The following is a 26,900-nucleotide window of genomic DNA, read 5'->3' on the forward strand; positions in this document are numbered from 1 at the left end:
TAGTGGAGTGCATCGCCTACCTGTTGCAAAACCCAGCTGATTTTCATTTAGTTGATTTCAATGTAAAATGGACAGAGTCTATAATGGTTCGGTGATCAGCTTGAAGAACATAAGAAGCAGGAGCAAGCCGTTCAGCCTTTCAAGCCTGCTCCGCCATTCAATGAGATCATAGCTGATCTTCTACTTCATCATTTTCCTGCACTATCCCCGTATCCTCTTGATGTTTTTATTATGTAGAAATCTATCGATCTCAGTCTTGAACATACTCAACGACTGAGCTTCCACAGCCCTCTGGGGCACAGAATTCCAAAGATTCAGCACCCTCTGAGTGAAGAAATGCCTCCTCATCTCAGTCCTAAATGGCCTGTCCCTTATTCTGAGACTATGTCCCCTGGTTCTAGACTCCATATCGTGGGGAAACATCCTTCTTTCATCTACCCTATTGAACCCTATATGAATTTTATATGTTGAAGGAGATCACCTCTCATTCTTCAAAACTCCGTAGAATAAAGGTCCAATCTATTTAATCTTTCCTGATAGGACCATCCCTCCGTCCCAGGAATTAGCTTGGTGAACCTTTGTTGCACTCCCTCTATGGCAAGTGTATCATTGCTTAGGTAAGGAGACCAAAACTGCACACAATACTCCAGGTGCATCTCACCAAGGTTGTATATAATTGCAGTAAGACATCTTTACTGCAATGCTCAAATCCTCTTATGATATAGGCCAACGTACCATTTTCCTTCTTATCGGCTTGCTGGACCTGCATGTTAGCTTTCAGTGACTCATGAACAAGGGCTTCTCAGCCTCTCACCATTTAAGAAATACTCTGTATTTCTATTTTTCCTACCAAAGTGGATAATGTCACATTTCTCCACATTGTATTCCATCTGCCAAATTTTTGCCCACTCGCTTAGCCCCTCCAAATCTCCTCGAAGTGTCTTTGCATCCTTGTCATAACTCACACTTCCACCTAGTTTTGCGTCATCTGCAAACTTGGAAACATTACATTTAATTCCCACATCCAAATTATTGATGTAGATTGTGAATACCTAGGGCCCAAGCACTGATCCTTGCGGTATCCCACTAGTCACAGCCTACCAACCTGAAAATGACCATTTACTCTGTTTCTATCCATTAACCAATTCTCAATCCATCCCAGGATATTCTCCCCCTCCCCCCCCCCCCCCCCCCCCAATCCCATGTGCTCTAATTTTGTTTACTAACCTCTTGTGTGGGACCTTATCAAAAGCTTTCTGAAAATCTAAATATACCCCATCCACTGGTTCCCCCTTATCTATTCTGCTAGTTACATCCTCAAAAAAACTCCAACAGGTTTGTTAAATCCATGTTGAATCTGCCCAACCCTACCATTATTTTCTAAGTGTCCTGTTATCACATCCTTTATTATAGATTCTAACATTTTCCCTACGACTGATGTTAAACTAACAGGACTGTAGTTCCTCTTTTTCTCTCTCCCTCCTTTCTTAAATAGTGGGGTTACAATTGCCACCTTCCAATCTGCAGGAAGCATTCTATAATCTTTAGATATTTGAATTGCCAGATTATTACCCAAGCAGCAAAGATGAAAATCCCCCCCATTGTCTGTATGATTGTCAGAGATCCATTGTAAATAATATGCAAAATCATTATCTTATTAACTATCTTAACAGACAGTATATTAAAACACCAATAGGTACTTTTTCATTTGAGTTTGTGTAAGTACATAGGTCAGAAACAGGGTCAGCTCATCAATGAAAATTTTATCTTTTCCCTTAAATGTGAAACTACCTGATGTATATTGTATAAGAAAACAATTTTAGCTGAAAAGGATCCAGAAATACAGCAGGCGACACTTCATGTCAGAGAATTGGAAGTCCACTTGCATGAAAGTTTCTCAAAAACCTGGAGTTTAGTTTTGTTTTTAGACAATCAAACTGCTTGGGACAATTTTATAAAATCTCCTGAAACGTGTTGCCTTCCAAAGTGTCACTTACTCAGTTGAAACTAATAATGTATTAACAGTACTGCATGTGTATATGTGCACAATATCCACTAATGCAAGCTATGCGTCAGCCTGTAGAAAAAGAAATCAACGCAGTGTGTATTACATGTGGAAATGGTTGTGATTTGTGTGAGATTGAAGGAAGTGTTAGTAAATACAGATTCTTCAAGTACTGATGAAATAAATGGTGAACTGTAATTAACATGTGGAATTTTAATGCAAGATTACTTGAGTACAATCTTGCACAACAAAGGTTTTGTAGTATGCTGCATATATGAATGCATGTAACAACACATTGGAGCCTGGTAAAGATTGTTCAGGTCTTTATTAAAGTTACGGTGTACATTGTGGTTGATGTATGAATAGAAATCGGGTGAAGAGGAAGAGGAGGAGGAAGTGACAGAAGAGACAAAACCTGATCCACTTCACCAGTTGATTCTACACTTTAGCCGTACTGCTCTGACTGAGAAAAGGTAGGGATTTATATAATACTCTGCGGTTTAGCACTAAGAATTATTTGTAGCTTTCGTTAAAATGTTGCACTGAGGGGGTTAGAGAGAGGGTGAGTTAGCACTCTGTCCTTTGGAGTTGAAAGACCAGTGGGAGGAAAGTCATTTCTGTCTATCTGATTTAAGGGTCCTATATGTAAGAACTTCTGCCAGTCTCAATCCACTTCTTCGTGGGTGTGGATCTACAACAGAGCTGTGCCCCCAAAATTGTAGCCTCACTCAAAACAACCAGAAGGATTGTTGGTGAGGAAAGTCAAAAACTCAACCTGATGCAGTTGGGGGTTAGGGTTAAGACTTATTGTTGGGCTAGAGTATCAGCAGATTTACTCAGCCTCTAACTGTGGTAGACCTGATCTGGGAGTGCTGACGCAGGGTGTGTGAAATGAGAAGATGATCCATTTTCTAGCACCAGCAGGATCATCTTGATAAGCAAATAATGCACCAGCTCCAGAAATAATTGGTATACTTCTAAAATGCAAAAATTAGAACTGCAGATTGGCATTGTGCAAAAGATACTCAGATTTTTCAATACTGAAGAAACATTTTACTTATCCACATAGAATTACATAGATTATTCAGCACAGAAATAGGCCATTCAGTTCAATTAGTCTGTACTGGTGTTTATACTGCACATGTCTCCTCTCATTCCAACTACTTGATCTCATCCTTTCAGCACACCTTTCTATTCCCTTTTGCCTCAATCACTTCCTGTGGTAGTGAATTCCACATTCTAACCACTATCTGAGTAAAGAAATTTCTACTTATTTCCCTATTGAATTCATTATTATTTATCATCTTGTATTTATGGCCCCTGGTTTTGGATTCTCTTAAAGTTAGAAACATTCTCTCCACATCTTTTATGGGCGGCGCAGTGGTTAGCACCGCAGCCTTACAGCTCCAGCGACCCGGGTTCAATTCTGGTTACTGCCTGTGTGGAGTTTGCAAGTTCTCCCTGTGTCTGCGTGGGTTTTCGCCGGGTGCTCCGGTTTCCTCCCACCACCAAAAGGCTTGCAGACTTGATAGGTAAATTGGCCATTATAAATTGCCCCTAGTATAGGTAGGTGGTAGGAGAATATAGGGGCAGGTGGGGATGTGGTAGGAATATGGGATTAATGTAGGATTAGTATAAATGGGTGGTTGATGGTCGGCACAGACTCGGTGGGCCGAAGGGCCTGTTTCAGTGCTGTATCTCTAAATAAAATTTTTAAAAATAAAATAAATAAAAAATCTACCCTGTCCAACCCATTCATAAATTTAAAGATCTCCATCAGGTCTCCTCTAAGTTTTCTCTTTTCTAAACGGAAAAATAGACAATCTGTTCACCCTTTTCTGATTAAAAACAAGTCAGATATCTGATAGTATCAAAGTGCTCACATTCTCAGAGATTTACAAAGACCTACTTAATATTACTTAATAGATCTTGTTTCTAGAAATGAAATTTTTCAATGAGCTAGTGACAGAACATGGTTACTTTGGCATGTCAGATTACATCTTGCAGCATGAGTAACCCAATATTATCAAACCAGTCCAGATAAAGAAGGCTCTGGACTTTTGATCTGTTTTTTTTAATGGCCTACAGTTGTATAAGCTTGCTGCAAGGTAGAAACGTTTACAGTTATTACCAGAAGTGAATTTTATGGAAAACATTCATCTTTTCTTGGAGTTGCATGGCATTAGAGTGCAGTAGCTTGTTATAAAGCATCCTGAAGATGAAGATCTGTATTAGCTTGCATGGAAATAGCTCAAAACAACATTTTCTCTGCATTGTTAAAGGTGTGAGAAGTGAGGGATAATGGGTTTTTCTTGGTTCCAATAAGACAGTACTAGTAAACTGACTTTAAAAAATCTAACTTAAAATGGGGCAGGATGATTATGCAATGCATCATTAAATACTCTTAATTATTTATAACCATCCGAGCATTGCGGTTTTAGATTATTTATCAATGGAAGAATATAAAAATAATAAAATAGCATTCCGATCTGGGAAAAATAGCAGATAGAAAACCAGTTACAAATGTTGTGCAATTAGTGAAGTTTCATAAATAATTCAGTCTTTGAGCAGTTTATGTTACAATTCTGGCTGGCTTTTGGCGTTTGTTTCCATATTTAAATAGTTGCTGTCTGAGAAGGAATAATGTTCTTTTTAAATTGCCAGATACCATATAAAGGAAATGCCAGCACTGCATGGCATTGTAAAAAAAAAATCATTAAATGCAATTTGAAATGGTTTATTGCTTTTCAAAAGATAATTGTTTTTCGTGTATTATGATTTTTTTTTAAAAATCTGTCTTGTGGGATTGGTAGCATTGTGAGGGTGAAATATATATTCTGTTCTTTTTTAACTGGCAAGTAACAAAAAAGCTTCACTGCATATTTTTGGATTTGTGGCAGTTCCTGAGTTTACTGAGATGAAATGGCACATTTTGGAATTGTCTTGTTTCAATTGCATTTTCATTCAGATTTCGGTATATGTTTAAAAACAATGTTTTTTGAATCACTCAGCAAACTAGAAATGGACCATCTCTATATGTCATATGCTGATATCATGGCAAAGGTCAGTACACAACCATTTATTCCAATAACTATTCAGAACTATTTCGACAGATGCCAAACACACTAGCATGTTGTGGTTTTTAAAAATGAAACTGCAATGTTTTATACCATTTGACATCATATATGTCATGTTTGAAAATTCAAAAATGACCAATATTCCTTTTTAATCAGTTGCTGATTATCATGCTCTGTATTTTGTTACTGTTTATCTGAAAGAAGATCTCTGAGGCACCCAGAATTTAAAATTCAAACTTGTGCCTCGCTGATGACTCAGGCAGGCTGAAATCCCAGGGCCTCTGCTCCACAATTGATAAAGTATTAGCGTGTGTCTCCAAGCCACCTGCAGACGCTGATGCCATCCCACGTTTTGAGGGTCAAGGCATTAGTATATACGGGTAGGGTAGTTTGTGCCTTGAAATGCACATTAGTGGAACCCATCACAATCTGCCAACAGGAATGGGGAGTGGCATGTAGGCGGTGCACAATGGGCACCTGGAAGCCCTTTCCCTTGCAAAGAAATTGTGGCTCCAAGGGATATTCAACTCCAGTGGGAGTCATAACTCTGTTACAGTGAGATAGTCAATCTCATCCAGGATCAATTACCTGGCATGGTCTAGGATACCGGCAAAACTCAAGCTAGCTCTCCTTTTAAGGAAGTAGAATGTGACCTTCCCTTACCATGCCTCCTTGACGAGGGCATAGAAGATCCACTCGTGGCTTTCTTCCCTCCCATTGTACTGCTCAAGCTAAAAAAAATTGGAAGCAATTCAGATGCAACCGTGTTCTGACCCATTTTTCAGTCTCTTGACATAAAATCTACCAAATTGTCGGAATGGTCCCAGCTGGAATTTCAGGCTCATGCTGAACCACATATACTATACTTTTGATTCACAATCTTCTGTGTGAGCTAACTTCAACCAGGATAATGGTCAGGTCACGACCATTGACCTACAAAATCAAGAGGAAAATTGATCAGTTTCTGCCTGCAGGTTACTATCTAGCATGTCTTGCTGGAAGTCCATATGTATGGGTGTTGACTGAGGATAGCGTAGGTCTCGACAGTGTTGATCCTGTGGCCAAATATCCTGATGCCAGGCTGGTACATGAGTGATGGGCACAGGGACATGTTTTTGTGGAAACATAGCAAGTCACAATTCAAGAATGGGCAGAAAAAAAAATTCAAGCTGATGCAGTCATCTGCAGTTGTTTTAATTTGACTGTTTATTTTATTCATATCAAAATACTGAATTTCTGTAGTAACTTTCAAAAAAAGTATGCATTTCTGTACAGCAGTTATGAAACTATATTTTGTTAATTAGTACAAGCTATAATGGAAGTATGGAACTATCGAACACTTGCATATTTTATTTTAATTTTGTAGCCCAAATCCTCCTGTAGTCCTTTCGAAAGTTAAAGTTAAGTTGCTGATTGGGGCTTATCTGTCATTTTTTTTGATTTCAGAGTTGTCATATTAAAGAGGAAGGTGGTGAGGAAGAAGATGAGGAAGGTGTAGAGCTTACCTTTGAAGTAAGTCTGTAATGAACTACAAAGGTTTCAAACAGTATAGGTTCTGAAATCCAGTTCTCGTCCATCAAATAAAGCAACCAGACAGTTGAAGAATTTCTTTGTGTCTTTCCAGTGACTGAAAGTTGCACATTCTGAACAACTACCTATATAGTACAGTTCCACGGTAAAATGTAGCATATCAATAGCATGCAAATTACTGCTAATCCCTTTATCTATGTTGTATGACTACCTTAAAAAGTTAAATTAGTCAAGCTTTATTGCTTTATATAAATTCATGCATGTGTCCCTCATTAGGACCTGTTCAATAATATCATCCTGTATTATGGACTCTAAAAGGTTATGTGTCACTGACATAAGACTAAATGGTCTATATTTTTCTGATGTACCCTTTTCACCTTATCTGAGCAAGTGTTTAACATATATTACCCTTCAGTCCTTCAGTAGGGTTTTTTTTTCCAAAGTGTTTTTGGAAATTGTGGTTAATATTCCTAGTATCTCCTCTGCATACCTCCTTGGATGCATATGATCTTAGCCAGATGACTTTTCTATTTAGAGTTCCATGAACTTCTTCCACAAAGCATTCTTTGAATATTTATCTCCGCTAGTGGCTCTTCCATATTTTCCTCTGGGCTTCCTATAGTCTCACTTTCCTCTGTAAAAACGATAACAAAATACTTACAAAGCATCCTTGCCACTCTTATTTTCCAATCTCCTAACTCATACCAAATCCCTTTTAATTATGTTCACTGACCTACGTGGGCTCCCAGTCTAGCAATGCCTTGATTTTAAAATTCTCATCCTTGTTTTTAAATGCCTCCATGGCTTTATCCCTCCCTATCTCTGAAAGTTATAGTCCTATAACCTTCCAAGACCTCTGCACTCCTGACATTCGGGCCTCTTGCGCATCCCTAATTTTCATCTGTCCACCATTGGGAGAAAGCGGTAACAGGGTACTGAGTTTGGATGATCAGCCATGATCGTATTGACTGGTGGAGCGGGCTCGAAGGGCCCAATGGCCTACTTCTGCTCCTATTTTCTATGTTTCTGTTGGCGGCCTTGTCTACAGCTGCCTGGATCTTAAGTTGTGGAATTCCCTCCCTAAATTTCTCCATCGCTCTCTTCCATTAAGATACTCCTTAAAACTCACTTCTAGCCAGGTTTTTGGTCACCTTTACTAATGTCTTACATGGCTTGATGCCACAGTTTGTTTGATAATGCTCCTTTGAAGCTCCTTGGGACATTTTACTGAATTAGATTTGCTATATGAATACAAGTTGTTATTGTGTGAGTCGGACCTGCCTTTTCATAGAATCATAGAGCTGACTTTTGAAATCCCAGTGAGTGTGGGAGTGAGTGCGCACACAATTTGAAAATCGCATTCCCGGAGGTTGGCACTGGCACCCGCCGCCTCCAGAACGTGAAGCAGTTTTTAAAAGGGATGCTGGGAGGGAGGGAACGGGAAGCCCGCGTGCTTCCAATTAATGTTGAGCTCATTGAGGAGATCATTGACAGGAGCAGTTTGTGAGTTTTAATAAGAGGGCACGGAGAAGTCGTGAACACTGCAGGGGGCCATGAGGGCTATTGGAAGGGCTGTTTAACATATTGTGGAAGGGCTGTTTAACATATTGTAGAAGCCTAGGATAAAGCTCAGCTGCTTCAAGTGCCACAGAGTAGCCATTGCTGAAGCTGAAAAACTTGCTTTCGGCAGTGGTAAGTGGTAGGAATCTGAAAAGGGATGTGGGGCTCTGGCATCACTTGGGTACCTGTGGTTGGCAGGGGAAGCTCTCGTGAGTGAACTGCACCAGCTGAGGGAAGTCAGATGGGAACAGGCTACTGTGATATTGGACAGAGAAGCCAGTATGAGCTTCAGCAGATGTATGCTCCTGGACAGCAGGAGACCAGGAAAGCACAACGGGGGACTGCAAGGGGAAGAAGGCACTACCTTAGACATTGGGTCTATTGCCCAAGAGTCAGCTGCCTGCAAATGGCAGAGCACCAGTGCCATTGAAGGCAGATAGCCTCAGACATTTGTGCTTCGATCCACAATAACCTGAGGCCTTGCAGCCCCTGTGGCAGTCCCTTGATTGCAGCCGTCAAGGTCATCGTCACCCTCAATATCTATGCAACCATGTTGTGCCATGGATCAGCAGCAAACCTAGGTGGCATCTCGCAGTCTACAGCTCATCACAGAGGGCAGGGGACTGCATCCAATTTGACATGGGCCAGTGCAAGCACAGAGAGCATTGGGCTTTGCCGCCATTGATAGATTCTCTCAAGTCCAGAGGGTCATTGATTGCTGGTCTGTGACCACAGGAAGCAAATCTTGCATGTCTGTGCCCAGTTCCCATGTAGCTGTCATGGCTCCTTTATCCTGTGAGATTCCCAGGTGCTGCATCTTTTCAGACCGCATCCAGACTCTGGGTGCGGGGGGGGGTGGGTGGAGGTGACAATAAGGGTTATCCCCTAAAGAGATATCTCCTTATACCCGTCCACTACTCAGGCACAGATGGAGACCGGCACTACATCCAGAAACACCTGCTAGCACAGAGCTGCACTGATCAGACCGTTGGCATCTTGACGATGCACTTCTGTTGCCTTGACAGATCAGGTGGTGCCCTCCATTATGAGCAAGCAAGACTGTCTCGTATCATGGTCATCTGCATCCTGCACAACGTGACAATACAAAGATGCCTGGGGATGGATGAAGAGGAGGACCTGGAACACCACTCCAGCTCGAAGGAGGACTGGGAGGAGGAAGAAGAGGATGAAGAGATGGACGTAGGGTACGCTGAACAGGTGGCCAGCCACCAAGCAACAGAGGACGCCCGGCGATGCTGTCCCAGACCTCAGAGTGAATTTCAGGCTGGCATGGCCAGAAGGACCATGCTGATCCACCTGATCGCCTCCGAGCCCTTATGACCAAAGAAATGTGAACTCACCTTCCAGCTTGCAGAGCTCCTCGAAGACACACGTCTGTGAAGTTTCATTGTCCGCCATAACCATGGAGAATGAGGTTTCCACCGCCAACATTCTCCAATATCGCAAAGCATGGAAATACAGCAATTCCCTGTTGCGCTGCAGCAACCCCCACCCCACAACTCCAGCCCCCTTTTGACCTGAAACATCAATAACCTACTGTCACGCACACTGGAAGTTGGCCTCAAAAAATGTGAAAAATAAACAGAGGTTTTCTTGTCATCTTCTGTTTTGTTTTCTCTAGGGCGCTAGAAACATAAGAGCTGGCCACATTTAACGCTAAAGTGTTGTAGAGCAGGGAGAGATAGCCCATGATAAACAAATTAAGTGTTGAAGATTTAAAAAGCTTAGCTGCAAGGTAGGAATCATTTCCAGACAAAAAGCAAAGAAACCTGAACTAGTGAAAAGTCTAGCCAGCCATTTTAAACTTACCCCTGAACTAGAAGAAGAAAGCTAGAATCAGAGTCTGAAAAAATAATTTTAGCTAGAATCCAGTTACAGATGAAAAAGGAAGAAGTGGAGTTTCAGAAGGAAAAAGAGGAAAGGGAGATGCAGTTAAAAACGGAAGAGATACAGGGCTGAAATTTATGTTGCCGCCGCGCCGTAAACAATGTTTTGTGCATCACGGCGGCCCCCCACCCCCGATGTCGTGGGGGGAACGGGCAGTCCATTCCGACAATGGGGTCAGGCGCCACTGCACAGGCACTGACACCATTTTTAAAGGGCTTCAAGCCCTTCCATTTCATTTAAATATTTAAAGATATAGTTAATTAAAATGGATTCAACAAAATGAAATAAATGTTTCTAGCCCCTCTCCTACCCCCCCAATAATCATACCATTCATCCCTTGCCATCTTCCCCCCCCAAAATACTTTCCTTGTGCACCTGACCTTCCCCCTCCCCCCACCTCACACAGTTCGTAAACTATGCACTTTACCCCTTCCCACCATGCCCTACACCAATCAGATGAGTTTGACCCTGCTTCCCACCAGCCCCCCACCCCTTGTCATACTCAACATTTGCCCCAGCACAACTATCCCCTTAGATGATAGCGATCGAAGAGCCACAGCATGCATTGGGCGATAGACAGAGCTAAGCAATCCCATAAACAACGGATCAGATCTAAGCTCTGCAGTCCTGCCATATCCAGTCGTGAATGGTGGTGGACAATTAAACAACTAACTCAAGGAGGTGGCTCCACAAATATCCCCATCCTCAGTGATGGGGGAGCCCAGCACATCAGTGCAAAAGATAAGGCTGAAGCATTTGCAACAATCTTCAGCCAGAAGTGCCGAGTTGATGATCCATCTCGGCCTCCTTCTGAAGTCCCCAACATCACAGATGCCAGTCTTCAGCCAACTCGATTCACTCCGCGTGATATTAAGAAACAACTGAAGGCACTGGATACTGCAAAGACTATGGGCCCTGTCAACATTCCGGCAATAGTACTGAAGATCTGTGCTCCAGAACTTGCCACGCCCCTGGGCCAAGTCACTTACCTTCAGGCACGGAGAGCAGTCTGACCTCTTCAAGCGTGCCGGAATTTTGAAAAAATAAGCCAACAGTGATGTCACAGGAAAGCTGCAAGATGATTGGTTGGTGAGTCACTGCTGTTGGGGAATAACTCTAGCTGGGTTAGTAACTAAAGTAAAGGTTACAGTTTTTTAAATATAGTAGTTATTGTTTTTTTTAGGGAATCAAGGTCCCTAGTGTAAATAATCTAATTGTTGGGTAATTTAATGGGATAAATTAAAGGTAAGTCATGACAGGGCAGCGTGGAGTGCTCCTCCTGTGCGATGTGGGAAGTCAGGGACACTTCCAGTGTCCAGGCGAACATGTGTGCAGGACGTGTCTCCAGCTGCAGCTTCTCAAAATCTGTGTTTCAGATCTGGAGCGGCTGGAGACGTTGTGGAGCATCCGCGAGTCTGAGAACATCGTGGATAGCACGTACAGGGAGGTGGTCACACTGCAGGTAAAGACTGCTCAGACAGAAAGGGAATGGGTGACCGCCAGGCAGAGTAGAAGAACTGGGTCGGTAGTGCAGGAGTCCCCTTGGTCCATCTCCCTTTCTAACAGGTTTTCCACTTTGGATACTGTTGGGGGAGATAGCTTCTCAGGGGAATGCAGCAAGAGCCAAGTCTGTGGCACCACAAGTGGCTCAACTGCACAGGAGGGGAGGAAAGGGAGTGGGAGAGCTATAGTGATAGGGAATTCTATCGTACGGGGTACAGATGGGCGTTTCTGTGGCCGCAAACGTAACTCCAGGATGGTATGTTGTCTCCCTGGTGCTAGGGTCAAGGGTGTCATGGAGCAGCTGCAGGACATTCTGCAGGGGGAGGGTGAACAGTCAGAGGTTGTGATACACATTGGTACCAGCGACATAGGTAGAAAGAGGGATGAGGTCCTGCAAGAATTTAGGGAGCTAGGTAGCAGATCAAAAAGCAGGACCTCAAAGGTTGTAATCTTTGGATTACTCCCGGTGCCACGTGCTAGTGAGTATAGGAAGAGGAGGATAGAGCAGATTAATTCATGGCTGAGGAGATGATGCAGGATGGAGGGCTTTTGTTTACTGGATCACTGGGACTGTTTCTGGCAAAGGTGGGACCTGTACAAGTTGGATGGGTTGCACCTGAACCGGAACGGGACCAACATACTTGCTGGGAGGTTTGCTAGTGCTGTTCTGGGGGTGGTGGGGGGGGGTGGAATTTAAACTAATTTGGCAGGGGAATGGGATACAGAGTGGAGGTACAGTAGGGGGTGATGCACAGTCAAATATAGAAGAGAAACTCAGTCAGTCTGGAAGGCAAAGCAAATATCGACCTCTTAAGGCACAAGTGAAAAATGCAAGGCTGGATTGCCTCTATTTTAATGCAAGGAGTCTTACTAGTAAGGCAGATGAATTGAAGGCATTGATTAGCACATGGGATTATGATATTGCTATCACAGAGACATGGTTCAGGGAGGGACAGGACTGGCAGTTCAATATTCCAGGATATAGAATCTTCAGGCGTGACAGGGGAGGGGATAAAAGAGGTGGTGGTATTGCACTGTTGATCAAGGAGTTAATTACTGCTGTAAGGAGGGATGATATCTTAGAAGGTTCCTCAAATGAGGCCATATGGGTAGAACTTAAAAACAAAAAGGGGGCAATCACTTGGCTGAGAGTGCACTACAGGCTTCCAAACAGTCAGGGAGCGATAGAGGGGCAGATATGTAGACAAATCTCAGAGAGGTGTAAAAATAATAGGGTAATAATAGTAGGGAATTTCAACTTCCCTAATATCAACTGGGATTTCTTGGTGCAAAAGGTTTAAAGGGGGCGGAATTCTTAAAATGCATACAGGAGAGCTTTTTGAGCCAGTACGTAGAAAGTCCTACAAGAGAAGGGCTAGTACTGGACCTAATCCTAGCGAATGAAGCTGGACAAGTGGTAGAAGTGTCAGTGGGGGAGCATTTCGGGGATAGTGACCATAACTCTGTAAGATTTAAGGTAGTTATCGAAAAGGACAAAGACGGACCGGAAATAAAGGCACTGAATTGGGGGAAGGCCGATTTCAGTATGATAAAACAGGATCTGGCCAAAGTGAACTGGGAGCAGCTACTTGTAGGAAAGTCTACATCAGACCAGTGGGAGTCATTCAAAGAGGAAATAGTGAGAGATCAGAGCCAACATGTACCCGTTAAGATGAAGGGTAGGACCAACAAGTCCAGGGAACCCTGGATGTCGAGGGATATCGAGGATTGCATCAGGATAAAAAAGGAGGCTTATGGCAGATTCAGAGTGCTGAAAACAGCAGAGGCCCGAGAGGAGTATAGTAAGTGTAGGGGGGTACTTAAAGAACAAAGAAAATTACAGCACAGGAACAGGACCTTCGGCCCTCCAAGCCTACGCCGATCCAGATCCTCTATCTAAACATGTCGCCTATTTTCTAAGGGTCTGTATCTCTTTACTTCCTGCCCATTCATGTATCTGTCTAGATACATCTTAAAAGACGCCATCGTGCCCGCGTCTACCACCTCCGCTGGCAACGCCTTCCAGGCACCCACCACCCTCTGCGTAATGAACTTTCCACGCATATCCCCCCTAAACTTTTCCCCTTTCACTTTGAACTCGTGTCCCCGAGTAATTGAATCCCCCACTCTGGGAAAAAGCTTCTTGCTATCCAACCTGTCTATACCTCTCATGATTTTGTACACCTCAATCAGGTCCCCCCTCAACCTCCGTCTTTCTAATGAAAATAATCCTAATCTACTCAACCTCTCTTCATAGCTAGCGCCCTCCATACCAGGCAACATCCTGGTGAACCTCCTCTGCACCCTCTCCAAAGCATCCACATCCTTTTGGTAATGTGGCGACCAGAACTGCATGCAGTATTCCAAATGCGGCCGAACCAAAGTCCTATACAACTGTAACATGACCTGCCAACTCTTGTACTCAATACCCCGTCCGATGAAGGAAAGCATGCCGTATGCGTTCTTGACCACTCTATTGACTTGCGTTGCCACCTTCAGGGAACAATGGACCTGAACACCCAAATCTCTCTGTACATCAATTTTCCTCAGGATTTTTCCATTTACTGTATAGTTCACTCTTGAATTGGATCTTCCAAAATGCATCACCTCGCATTTGCCCTGATTGAACTCCATCTGCCATTTCTCTGCCCAACTCTCCAGTCTATCTATATTCTGCTGTATTCTCTGACAGTCCCCTTCACTATCTGCTACTCCACCAATCTTAGTGTCGTCTGCAAACTTGCTAATCAGACCACCTATACTTTCCTCTAAATCATTTATGTATATCACAAACAACAGTGGTCCCAGCACGGATCCCTGTGGAACACCACTGGTCACACGTCTCCATTTTGAGAAACTCCCTTCCACTGCTACTCTCTGTCTCCTGTTGCTCAGCCAGTTCTTTATCCATCTAGCTAGTACACCTTGGACCCCATGCGCCTTCACTTTCTCCATCAGCCTACCATGGGGAACCTTATCAAACGTCTTACTGAAGTCCATGTATATGACATCTACAGCCCTTCCCTCATCAATCAACTTTGTCGCTTCCTCAAAGAATTCTATTAAGTTGGTAAGACATGACCTTCCCTGCACAAAACCATGTTGCCTATCACTGATAAGCCCATTTTCTTCCAAATGGGAATAGATCCTATCCCTCAGTATCTTCTCCAGCAGCTTCCCTACCACTGACATCAGGCTCACCGGTCTATAATTACCTGGATTATCCCTGCTACCCTTCTTAAACAAGGGGACAACATTAGCAATTCTCCAGTCCTCCGGGACCTCACTCGTGTTTAAGGATGTTGCAAAGATATCTGTTAAGGCCCCAGTTATTTCCTCTCTCGCTTCCCACAGTAACCTGGGATAGATCCCATCCAGACCTGGGGACTTGTCCACCTTAATGCCTTTTAGAATACCCAACACTTCCTCCCTCCTTATGCCGACTTGACCTAGAGTAATCAAACATCTGTTCCTAACCTCAACATCCGTCATGTCCCTCTCCTCGGTGAATACCGATGCAAAGTGCTCGTTTAGAATCTCACCCATTTTCTCTGACTCCACGCATAACTTTCCTCCTTTGTCCTTGAGTGGGCCAATCCTTTCTCTAGTTACCCTCTTGCTCCTTATATATGAATAAAAGGCTTTGGGATTTTCCTTAACCCTGTTTGCTAAAGATATTTCATGACCCCTTTTAGCCCTCTTAATTCCTCGTTTCAGATTGCGCCTACAATCCCGATATTCTTTCAAAGCTTCGTCTTTCTTCAGCCGCCTAGACCTTATGTATGCTTCCTTTTTCCTCTTAGCTAGTCTCACAATTTCACCTGTCATCCATGGTTCCCTAATCTTGCCATTTCTACCCCTCATTTTCACAGGAACATGTCTCTCCTGCACGCTAATCAACCTCTCTTTAAAAGCCTCCCACATATCAAATGTGGATTTACCTTCAAACAGCTGCTCCCAATCTACATTCCCCAGCTCCTGCCGAATTTTGGTATAGTTGGCCTTCCCCCAATTTAGCACTCTTCCTTTAGGACCACTCTCGTCTTTGTCCATGAGTATTCTAAAACTTACGGAATTGTGATCACTATTCCCAAAGTAGTCCCCTACTGAAACTTCAACCACCTGGCCAGGCTCATTCCCCAACACCAGGTCCAGTATGGCCCCTTCCCGAGTTGGACTATTTAGATACTGCTCTAGAAAACCCTCCTGGATGCTCCTTACAAATTATGCTCCATCTCGACCTCTGACACTAAGTGAATCCCAGTCAATGTTGGGAAAATTAAAATCTCCTATCACCACCACCCTGTTGCTCCTACATCTTTCCATAATCTGTTTACATATCTCACCTCTATCTCACACTCGCTGTTGGGAGGCCTTAAAAAAAAAGTAATTAGGAGAGCGAAGAGGGGACATGAAAAAACACTGGCGGGCAAGATAAAGGAAAATCCTAAGGCATTTTATAAGTATATTAAGGGCAAGAGAATAAGCAGGGAAAGAGTAGGGCCCATTAAGGACCAAAGTGGCAATCTGTGTGTGGAGCCGGAGGATATAGGTGAGGTTTTAAATGATTACTTTTCATCTGTGTTCACAATGGAGAAGGACGATGTAGGTGTAGAGATCAGGGAGGGGGATTGTGATATTCTTGAACATATTAGTATTGAAAGGGAGGAAGTATTAGATGTTTAAGCGGACTTAAAAGTGGATATATCCCCAGGACCGGATGAGATGTATCCAGGCTGTTATGTGAGGCAAGGGAGGAAATAGCAGGGGCTCTGACACAAATTTTCAAATCCTCTCTGGCCACAGGAGTGATACCAGAGGACTGGAGGGCAGCGAATGTGGTACCATTATTTAAGAAGGGTAGCAAGGATAAACCAGGTAATTACAGGCCGGTGAGTCTAACATCAGTGGTTGGGAAACTATTGGAAAAAATTCTGAGGGACAGGATTAATCTCCACTTGGAGAGGCAGGGATTAATCAGGAATAGTCAACTTGGATTTGTCAGGGGGAGATCGTGACTGAATTTTTCGAGGAGGTGACTAGATGTGTAGATGAGGGTAAAGCAGTTGATGTAGTCTACATGGACTTCAGTAAAGCTTTTGATAAGGTCCTGCATGGGAAATTGGTTAAGAAGGTAAGAGCCCATGGGATCCAGGGTAATTTGGCAAATTGGATCTAAAATTGGCTTAGTGGCAGGAGGTAGAGGGTGATGGTCGAGGGTTGTTTCTGCGAGTGGAAACCTGTGACCAGTGGTGTACCGCAGGGATCGGTGCTGGGACCCTTGCTGTTTGTATTGTACATTAATGATTTAGACGTGAATATAGGAGGTATGATCAGTAAGTTCGCGGATGACACGAGAATTAGTGGTGTCGTAAATAGTTAGGAGGAAAGCCTTAGATTACAGGACAATATAGACGGGCTGGTAAGATGGGCAGAGCAGTGACAAATGGAATTTAATTCTGAGAAGTGTGGGGTGATGCATTTTGGGAGGACTAACAAGGCAAGGGAATGTACAATGGATGGTGGGATCCTAGGAAGTACAGAAGGTCAGAGATCACTGAAGGCAGCAGCACAGGTAGATAAGGTGGTTAGGAAGGCATATGGGATACTTGCCTTTATGAGATGAGGAAGGATCTCTTCACCCAGAGAGTGGTGAACCTGTGGAACTCTCTACCACGGAAAGCAGTTGAGGCCAAATCATTAAATATATTCAAGAAAGAGTTAGATATCATTCTTATGGCTAATGGGATCAAGGGATACAGGGAGGTTACTGAGTTAGGATGATCAGCCATGATCGTATTGAATGGCGGAGCAGGCTCAAAGGGCCAAATGACCTACTCCTGCTCTTATTTTTCTATGTTTCTATTAGCCGAGGCATAGAATATAGGAGCAGGAAGGTTATGATGGAGCTGTATAAAATGCTAGTTAGGCCACAGCTGGAGTACTGTGTACAGTTCTGGGCACCACACTATAGGAAGGATGTGATTGCACTGGAGAGGGTGCAGAGGAGATTTACCAGGATGTTGCTTGGGCTGGAGCGTTTCAGCTATGAAGGGAGACTGAAAAGGCTAGTGTTGTTTTCCTTGGAACAGAGAAGGCTGAGGGTGGACATGATTGAGGTATACAAAATTATGAGGGGCATTGATAGATTAGATAGGAATAAACCTTTTCCCTTAGTGGAGGGGTCAATAACTGGGGGCCTAGATTTAAGGTAAGGGGGAGGGGATTTGAGGAAAACATTTGTTCACCCAGAGGGTGGTTGGAATCTGGGACACACTACCTGAAGGGGTGGTAGAGGCAGGAACCCTCTCAACATTTAAGAAGTATTTAGATGAGCATTTGAAATGCCTTAGTATACAAGGCTACGGGCTAAGTGCTGGAAAATGGGATTAGAATAGGTAGGTGCTTGATGGCTGGCACAGACACGAAGGGCCTGTTTCTGTGCTGTATGACTCTATGACTCTAAGTTGTTCCAGTACAGCTACAGCACTGGCATCTACCCGTCAATGTGGAAAATTGCCCAGGTATGTCCTTTATGCAAAAAGCAGGACAAGTCCAACCCGGCCATTTACGGCCCTATCAGTCTACTCTCAATCAAGTGAAGTAATGGAAGGTGTTGTCGACAGTGCTATCAAGTGGCACTTGCTTAGCAACAACCTCCTCACTGACGCTCATTTTGGGTTCCACTAGGGCCACTCGGCTCCAGGCCTCATTACAGCCTTGGTTCAAACATGGACAAAAGAGCTGAACACGTGAGGTGAGTGCGACTGCCCTTGACATCAAGGCAGCATTTAACTGAGTATGGCATCAAGGAGCCCTAGCAAAACTGGAGTCAGTGGGAATTGAGGAAAACTCTCCACTGATTGAAGTACTATCTAGCACAAATTAAGATGGTTGTGGTTGTTGGATGTCAATCATCTCAGCTCCAGGAAATCACTTCAAGTGTTCCTCAGGGTAATGTCCTAGGCCCAACCATCTTCAGCAGCTTCATCAATGACCTTCCTTCAATCATAAGCTCAGAAGTGGGGATGTTCGCTGATGATTACACAATGTTCAGCAGCATTCGTGGCTCCTCAGATACTGAAGCAGTCTGTAGAAATGCAGCAAGACCATGACAATATCCAGGCTTGGGCTGAAAAGTGGCAAGTAACATTCGTGCCACACAAGTGCCAGGCAATGACCATCTCCAACAAGAGAGAATCTAACCATTTCCCCTTGACATTCAGTGCCATTACAATTGCTGAATCCCCCACTATCAACATCCTGGAGGTTATCAATGACCAGAAACTGAACTGGAATAGCCATATAAATACTGTGGCTACAAGAGCAGGCCAGAGGCTAGGAATCCTGCGGATAGTGACTCCCCAAAGCCTGTCCACCATCTACAGGGCACAAGTCAGGAGTGTGATGGAATACTGTCCACTTGCCTGGATGGATGCAGGTCCAACAACACTCAAGAAGCTCAACACCATCCAGGACAAAGCAGCCAACTTGATTGGCTCCCCATCCACAAACATCCACCAGGGCGGCACAGTGGCGCAGTGGTTTGAACCGCAGCCTCACAGCTCCAGCAACCCGGGTTCAATTCTGGGTACTGCCTGTGTGGAGTTTGCAAGTTCTCCCTGTGTATGCGTGGGTTTTCTCCGGGTGCTCCGGTTTCCTCCCACAAGCCAAAAGACTTGCAGGTTGGTAGGTAAATTGGCCATTATAAATTGCCCCTAGTATAGGTAGGTGGTAGGGAAATATAGGGACAGGTGGGGATGTGGTAGGAATATGGGATTAGTGTAGAATTAGTATAAATGGGTGGTTGATGGTCGGCACAGATTCGGTGGGCCGAAGGGCCTGTTTCAGTGCTGTATCTCTAAACTAAACTAAACATTCACTCCCTCCACCACCGACACACAGTGGCAGCAATGTGTACCATCTACAAGATGCACTGCAGCAACGCACCAAGGCTGCTTAGACAGCACCTTCCAAACCCACATCCTCTACCACCTAGAAGGACAAGGGCAGCAAATGCAATGGAACCACCACCTGCAAGTTCCCCTCCAAACCACACACCATCCTGACTTGGAACTATATCGCTGTTCCCTCATTGTCGCTGGGTCAAATTCCTGGAACTCCCTTCCTAACAGCACTGCAGGTGTACCTACTCCACATGGACTGGAGCAGTTCAAGAAGGCTGCTCACCACCACCTTCTCAAGGGCAATTAGGGATGGGCAATAAATGCTGGCCCAGCCAGCAACGCCCATATCCCAGGAACAAATAAAAAAAAGCCTCCTCCATGCCCTTCACCTGAAGATAGAGAAATTAAATGACTCTGCTATTCATGCCCTCCCATTCCCCACCAACTAACGCGTGAGCACTCTAACGATCTCCAGCACCACCACCTCCGTCGGGGTCAAAGTATGAAGTTCGACCACACCACCACCTGTTCTGGGACCAGGAAATGTTCCGGGCGTCGGCTTCCTGACCCCAGAATGAGTCATAATGGCAAAGAAGCATGCTATTCGGCCCATCGAGTCTATGCCAGCTCTCTCTCGAGCAATCCAGTCCCTAGCCCCTGTTCGATCCCCATAGCCCTGCAAGTTTATCTCCCTCAAGTGCTTTTTCACTTGCTTTTGAAATCATTCACCATCTCTGCTTCCACCACCTTTGTAGGCAGCGAGTTCCAGGCCATTAGCACTTGTTGCCCGAAATCTTAAATCTGTGTCCCCTAATCCTTGTACCATCAACTAATGGGAACAGCTTTTCTTTGTCTACCTTATCTAAACCTTCCATTATCTTGTAACCTCTGTCAAATCTCTCCTCAATCTCCTTTGCTCCAAGAAGAACAACCCCACCTTCTCCAACATAACCTTTTGACTAAGATCCCTCATCCTGGTGCCATTCTGGTAAATCTGCTCTGCACTGACTCAAGGACCCTCACATCCTTCCTAAAGAGTGGTGACCAGAACTGGATGTAATGCTCTAGTTCTGGCCTAACCAGAGCTTTATAAAGATTCAGCATAACTTCCCTGCTTTTGTAATCAATACCAAGACCTTTTGCTATTTCCACCCCACTTCCTTTAGAAACCTGGGATGCAAGCCATCTGGACCAGGTGACTTATCCACTCTATGCATAGGCAGGATGTACTGGAAAGGCTGACTGTGAATGTTCACCCAATCCATTACCTCTATCATCTCCACTTCTACCGATATTTTGTCAGCATCCTCTTAGTAAACACTGATACAAAGCACTCATTAAGTATTCTAGCCTTGCACTGCACTTCTAAGCATATTGCACCCTCTTTGACCCAAATAGGCCGCACCACACCTCTTACTACCCACTTACTGTTTACATACTGGTAGAAGATGTTTGGGTTCCCTTTTATTTTTGCTGCCATTCTATTTGCATATTCTCTCTTTGCCAGCCTTATTTTCCTCTTCATTTCCCTTGTCAACTTAGTGTCTTTGGCCTGGTTCTCACTTGAAGAATTCACCTGACATGCATCATACACCCCCTTGTTTTTTGTGTTTCATCATATTCTCAATCTACCTCGTCATCCAAGGAGCCCTAGCATTGGTTCACCTAACTTGCGCCCTTGTCAGAATGTAGCCTGTACCTGAACGGTCTTCTCCTTAAAGATCATCCAGTGTTCCGTTTTGTAACTTTTCTGTCCTGGGTTTGTATATAAAGCAAAGCACACAAGACATAGACACCAGAAATTTCCTCAGCAATTCTTCCCATCCTCTGTTATAACTTCAGCAGGTGATCGGCGCAAATTTCATTTGCAGAGTTTATCCACACACAGGTCTCATTTATGGAGTTTATCCAGGGCTTCCAGCAGACTTCTGCTGAAGCTACAGCATCCAATCGGAATAACTTCTGAAGAAATGACTGGCAAGAGTGCAGAAGCCTTGCATTCAGTTCAAGTAACCCTAAATCATGTTTATAGTGGGACGATAGATTTGGTACATATACTTCAACTTCATCTGCATTGCTACTAAGCATCCTAAATTATTGAAGATTTGAAGAGGTGCAGTCAACGTGCATTCATTGTCTTGTTTTTGACAACCAAGTTGACTTCCAAGGACTTCAAGAGAATAATTTCTTAATGTTGGGCTGAGATAAATCATGTTTTTGTACTATCCCTCTTAGGAAAAGGAGATGGAGAAGCAAAGACTCCTGTACCAGCAATCCAGATTGCACAGCCGTGGAGCTGCTGAGATGGTTCTGCAGATGATCAGTGCGTGTAAAGGTACAGATTTTAAAATATGTCTATTTTTCAGTTTCACCCATGTAATTTCCAACCTACAGCAGTCCAAGAAGACCCAGAGTAGGCTGCCAATATACCTACTTCACCTCTTTTGTATCTGCATAAAAATGATGGATTCTTGTCGAGTGAAGTATCTTTTACAAAATCTAAGCTACATCTTGTTCATCCAGTTATAAGCATTTGGGCCTCAGGGAGCGGGCAGAGGGAAGTCAGGGCCAGCGAGCCAGGAGTGGCAGCGATTGGGAGGGTGTTTTAATGTGAGGTCAGAAGCACTCCTACTCCTCTTTGCTCCACATTCAGAGGTAAATAACTTTTTTTTGTTACTGTTTGTTACTGTTTTGTTTCACCGAGTGCAGCCAATGATGCTGCTATCTATCGCAGGGAAAACTAATCTAGCTGCAAGGTCATATGCAAATACCTAACCTGTTTCAGGGGTGGGTAAAGGAAGCTTCTCATTTGCCCTTGCTCAACATGGAGGACGACGTACTGAGGTCGGGAATATGCTCACACTTCCTGCATACCATTTTGGGGAATTAGGGCACTACGCTGCCCAGTTTCTAGGCCAGTGCCTTCTAAGCAGTTTCTTTCACTCCATTGAAATGCAAGTAATATAGCAGAATGTTGACAGTGCAAACAATACCTTAGTTACTTGGACCTCACAAGTAACATTACAAAAAAGGCAAGTAATGTATTACATTGTAACTTAAAACATGGTTACAATGCTATTGTAAGGCAGCAATCTTGTTAGCTTCAGTTAAATTATATTCTTGAAAATGCAACAAATGGCTCTCGCGAGTATTTTTTTTCCATTTTTCAGGTGAGCCAGGTACAATGGTTTCCTCAACCCTGAAACTTGGTATTTCTATTCTGAATGGCGGTAACTGTGAGGTTCAACAGGTAGACAATTATCATACATTAATATTATTCCCTTATTCAATATTTTTATACTGAATATCACTTGTGCGTTATAATACAATGTATATTTTTGCTGTTATGAAAGATATATAGAATGAGGGTGATTGTAATATGAAAAAAAATTAATCTGTTGTACAGTAAATTAGCATAATAACCATAGCACTATATAGTTGTCTGCTGAGTTGTAAAGTATTTTACTCTTTGTTTAGAAAATGCTAGACTATCTGAAAGAGAAAAAAGACATTGGTTTCTTCCAAAGTGTGCAAGCTCTCATGCAAACTTGCAGGTGAGCGGGTTTCTGTGGTTTATTTCTGTGATATTGCAAGGTACATTGTGTGCATTTATAACGTAGCAAGTTTTCAATTTTATTCCTAGTGGACAAACATGTTCTATAGGCAAGGTTGTCAATTTGGTTATACCATTACCAGCATAAATCATTTGCCAGACTAATGGTCTAACACTCATGTGGGGTTAGTGCCCATTTTACTGTTGCTGTTATGCCCTAAAAAGACAAGGTTCTGGTTATGCATTAATATGTTAACAGGGTCAAACAGTAAAACTCTGGGGGAAATAGATTTGAAATGCGTGTTTTACTATGGTAGATATAAACTTCTCCCTAAAAATCTTTGATAAGAGCACAATAATATGTTTGTGGTCAGTTAAAAAAGTGATCCTGAGTAAGGGAGACATGTCCAACCTTTTACAGTCCAGCCTCTTGCCTTGAAATGATTACATTAGAAAATAAGAATTTATATGGAATTAGATGTAACACATTTCTCCTTTTATAGAACCATTAGACATTTACAGCAAAGAAAGCCATTCACTCAACATTTTTCTCTGGAGAGCAGCAGGTGATCTGTTTAAGTGTGTGGCCCCTTTAATTTTTTTGCACAGCTGTGCATGTGTGATAACTTAAAGGGGCCAACTTGTGACCAGTCTGTGCAGGGACTTTCAGGTTGCTGCACAGTCATGCAGATTGCAGGAAATATTGCTCATATCTGTGCTTGCTGTTTGCTAGGCCAATCGAAGACTAATTCCGCTACCCTGCTGTCTTGCCACAGCCCTGTACCTTTCTCGGTTTCAGACATTAATGTGTAACTATTCTTGTATCTATTGCTCCCACTGCAGTAAAATGAAAAACTGAACACCAGAGAGCAGGGCAGGTCAGGAGCAGAAACTTTGATATGAAATCTTCAAAGTTTTTTGCCATCCTCTTAGACTATGATATGTTGAAACATGGGGTAAACAAGAAGTTGCTAACTTTAAATTCTGTGTCTTATCAATTGTGGAAATTGTTTGTTAACAGTGTGCTGGACCTCAATGCCTTTGAAAGACAGAACAAGGCTGAAGGCTTAGGCATGGTTACAGAAGATGGAACCAGTAAGTAGCTATGTATTATGGCTCAAATCTAGTAAGTGAGTAAATAAAAACATGAAATGTGGAATCAACAAAATTATATCCTTGAAACTATAATTTATTTATGAGGAAATAATTAAATTGAAGTTGTGTAAAAGCATTGGTGTAGTGGAGGATGTATTTCTCACATCACAGACCTATACCCAATATCCTAATATATTTTACTTTAATTTTTTCACTTGCTTTATTGAATTTTGTTTTTTTTTCTAACTTTGTAGCTGATCAGTTAATTAAACAGTATACTCTAGTTTATAATTGTTTCAGTTGATTTTATTTCAATAATATTTCTTGAATGATTGTGATTGTATTTCTGTTTTCTATTTTTTACTCATTTTCCGTCCTTTTTTCTTTTTCACTTTTCTCTGGTCCACAGTCATCAAACGTGAAAGTGGTAAATAATTGTTTAGGTTTTTTCCTTGTTTTTTCACGTAATCTCTGTGCAGGTCAAAACCAACAAAACAGTATCTGATCCCCTGGTCCCTTGCTTAGTAACTATTTGCGGACCCAGCCAGGTACTTTAATGAGATTTGAAGAGCCTTTATCTCAATGTTAATTTGCTGCTTCTGAATCTTATGAAAAGTGGTGTAGTAGGAACTGAGCATTAAAGATAAAACCTGTACGTAAATTTGCAGCACAGTGCCTATGACACAAAGTTCCTAAGAAACAATTTTGTGTAAGTACAAAGTTGTTTTTCTAAGACACACCTATTTCTCATAGTAAAACTATTTGTATCAGTCCAAACCAAATTTTCTTTCCCTTTTTTAAGTTTTCCCTCCTCTTGTCAACATGTCAAACCATTCTGCAGCTGAGAGAATCAGGTTCTGCCATTAAATTCGACAGGATTTCCAGAAAACTCACATTGCTGTGATTCTGGCCTCTATATCTTGCCCCGCCTCCCTCCCACTTCTTCGTCAATATCATGGCCATTAGATAGGTGTTCTAATTGTAATAGATTATTAAATGTTCCTAATTTTTCTTATAAATACTGAGGAGTCGATATTACCCCCTCCTAGCCCCCCTCCTCCCCACCCACAATGGGAAGGAGAAGATCAAGGTGGCTAAAATTTATAAGTCACGAAACAAGACTCCAGATTCTGACCTTCGCCAACCACACCACCCCCCCCACACCCCCGACTTCCCCCACCACTACCAAACCCCAATCTTTTCCAGGCTTCTTCCACGTGGCAGTCAACCAGCTTGTTAATTTGCCTGACTGTCCATAAAATAAAGTCCTGCTGTTAAAATCAGCAGCACATCCTTGCCAATCCCTCCCCACCTCCTCAAATTCTGGAGCCTCATTTACAGCAAGCTATTTGACTGGTGTTATCATCAAGCCCAACTTTAAACTCGCTCAATGTCTCCATAAATGCATTCTCTGCCATGCATCACTGGATAGCAAGCAGGATTGGGGAATTCTGGTTGATTTTCTTTCCCCCCTCCCTAACCTAACGGCACTGAGGCCAATTGCAGTGCTCCAGCTGGTGAAGGTTGGGATGAAATTTACGGGGTTTCTGGTCTGTACGATTCAGTCTGGACATGAGGTTTGGAATGTCGCTGGAAAATGGCACATGTCAGTGTACCACCGCTATCTAATTAGCATAACAATAGATTAGGTAGTTACAATAAAAAGACAGTTTAACTATCCCATTCACAATAACATGCCAGTAGTTTTCAGTGAGATTTTAAAATAGCATTCATTTTACACAGAAAAATAAAAGAACTATCAAATCTGGAACACATTTCTCAAAATTAATGATGGAGTCAAGTACTGAATCCCTGAAAAGCAACGCAGGATTATGTGCCATAAAAAATTAAGCCAATTAACAGAATTTGAAAACTAAAATTGTATTTGGCATAAACAACAATAAAGAGGGTTATTGAATTTGATCTATATAAATCGCCATCTCATTGTATTGATCAGATAGTTGCTTTTTTGGTTAACTAAGATCTGCAATGCATGTTCAATAATAATTTGATTGAATGTTTGTCTGATTTTGCTTGGTACATTTTAATAATCTTGAACATTCCCAGACCCAGTGCATTGCCAGGTGAGAGTTTCGAGTGTGAGTTGAGTACATAACATCAGCAGATTATGTGTGTATGCTTTAAAATTAACAACTGGAATTATTTTAAAAGGATTTGTGAGAAGGCAGTAACTTTTAAATGATTTGTTGAGTACTAAATGTACAATAGTTAATTATGTTTAACCCCCTATTGGTTAATCTATTTTTCAGAAGGCAAACAAAACAGTTCTGGTATGTTGATGAGCATTGCCAGTAAAAGGATTGTTGCATTGTGTGTTTTTATTTTTGGAACTCTCACTCATCTACTTATACATTCTCCATAGAGTAGATATTACCTCATATATTCACGATTACTACTGTCTGTAACTAATTCATCCCTATTCATGTTGAGTGGCTACCATGTTTCCTCATTTAATATTGTTGAGAAACGGGCTAAATTTTCACTTTAGCAGAATGGCACAATTTAGGCCAAGTCAAGTCTGCTTTGATTGCAGCAGCTAGTACAAATGTAGTGTTCGTTGCAGTCAGTGCATCCTCTGTTTTCTTGTTGCTATTAAAAAATAAAGGAATTGGCTGATTAAAGTCAGAAAGGGTTAGCCTCTTTTGCATAATTAACCCTGACATTTTCTCCATTTAAAAACTAAGTAAATTGCAGATTGGATCTTAAGTTTTAGTATGCTATCTTAAAAACTGCTTTTGTAT

The 26,900-nt window shown here is 42.6% G+C and overlaps 1 protein-coding gene across 1 annotated transcript in view; it reads left to right on the forward strand.

Annotated features, from left to right (window-relative positions):
• Positions 1-26,900, forward strand: part of LOC137353168 (ryanodine receptor 1-like) — a 535,610-nt gene that overhangs the window by 417,654 nt on the left and 91,056 nt on the right. Inside the window, exons 77-85 of the mRNA XM_068019216.1 lie at positions 2,372-2,478; positions 5,017-5,068; positions 6,529-6,594; positions 21,726-21,825; positions 22,661-22,740; positions 22,968-23,044; positions 24,065-24,138; positions 24,548-24,565; positions 26,409-26,429. Of these exons, the coding sequence (XP_067875317.1) occupies positions 2,372-2,478; positions 5,017-5,068; positions 6,529-6,594; positions 21,726-21,825; positions 22,661-22,740; positions 22,968-23,044; positions 24,065-24,138; positions 24,548-24,565; positions 26,409-26,429 (595 nt within the window). The remainder of the gene's footprint in view (positions 1-2,371; positions 2,479-5,016; positions 5,069-6,528; positions 6,595-21,725; positions 21,826-22,660; positions 22,741-22,967; positions 23,045-24,064; positions 24,139-24,547; positions 24,566-26,408; positions 26,430-26,900) is intronic.

The sequence above is a fragment of the Heterodontus francisci genome, chromosome 40 (genome assembly GCF_036365525.1).
Source record: "Heterodontus francisci isolate sHetFra1 chromosome 40, sHetFra1.hap1, whole genome shotgun sequence".
NCBI classification, from domain to species: Eukaryota; Metazoa; Chordata; class Chondrichthyes; order Heterodontiformes; family Heterodontidae; genus Heterodontus; species Heterodontus francisci.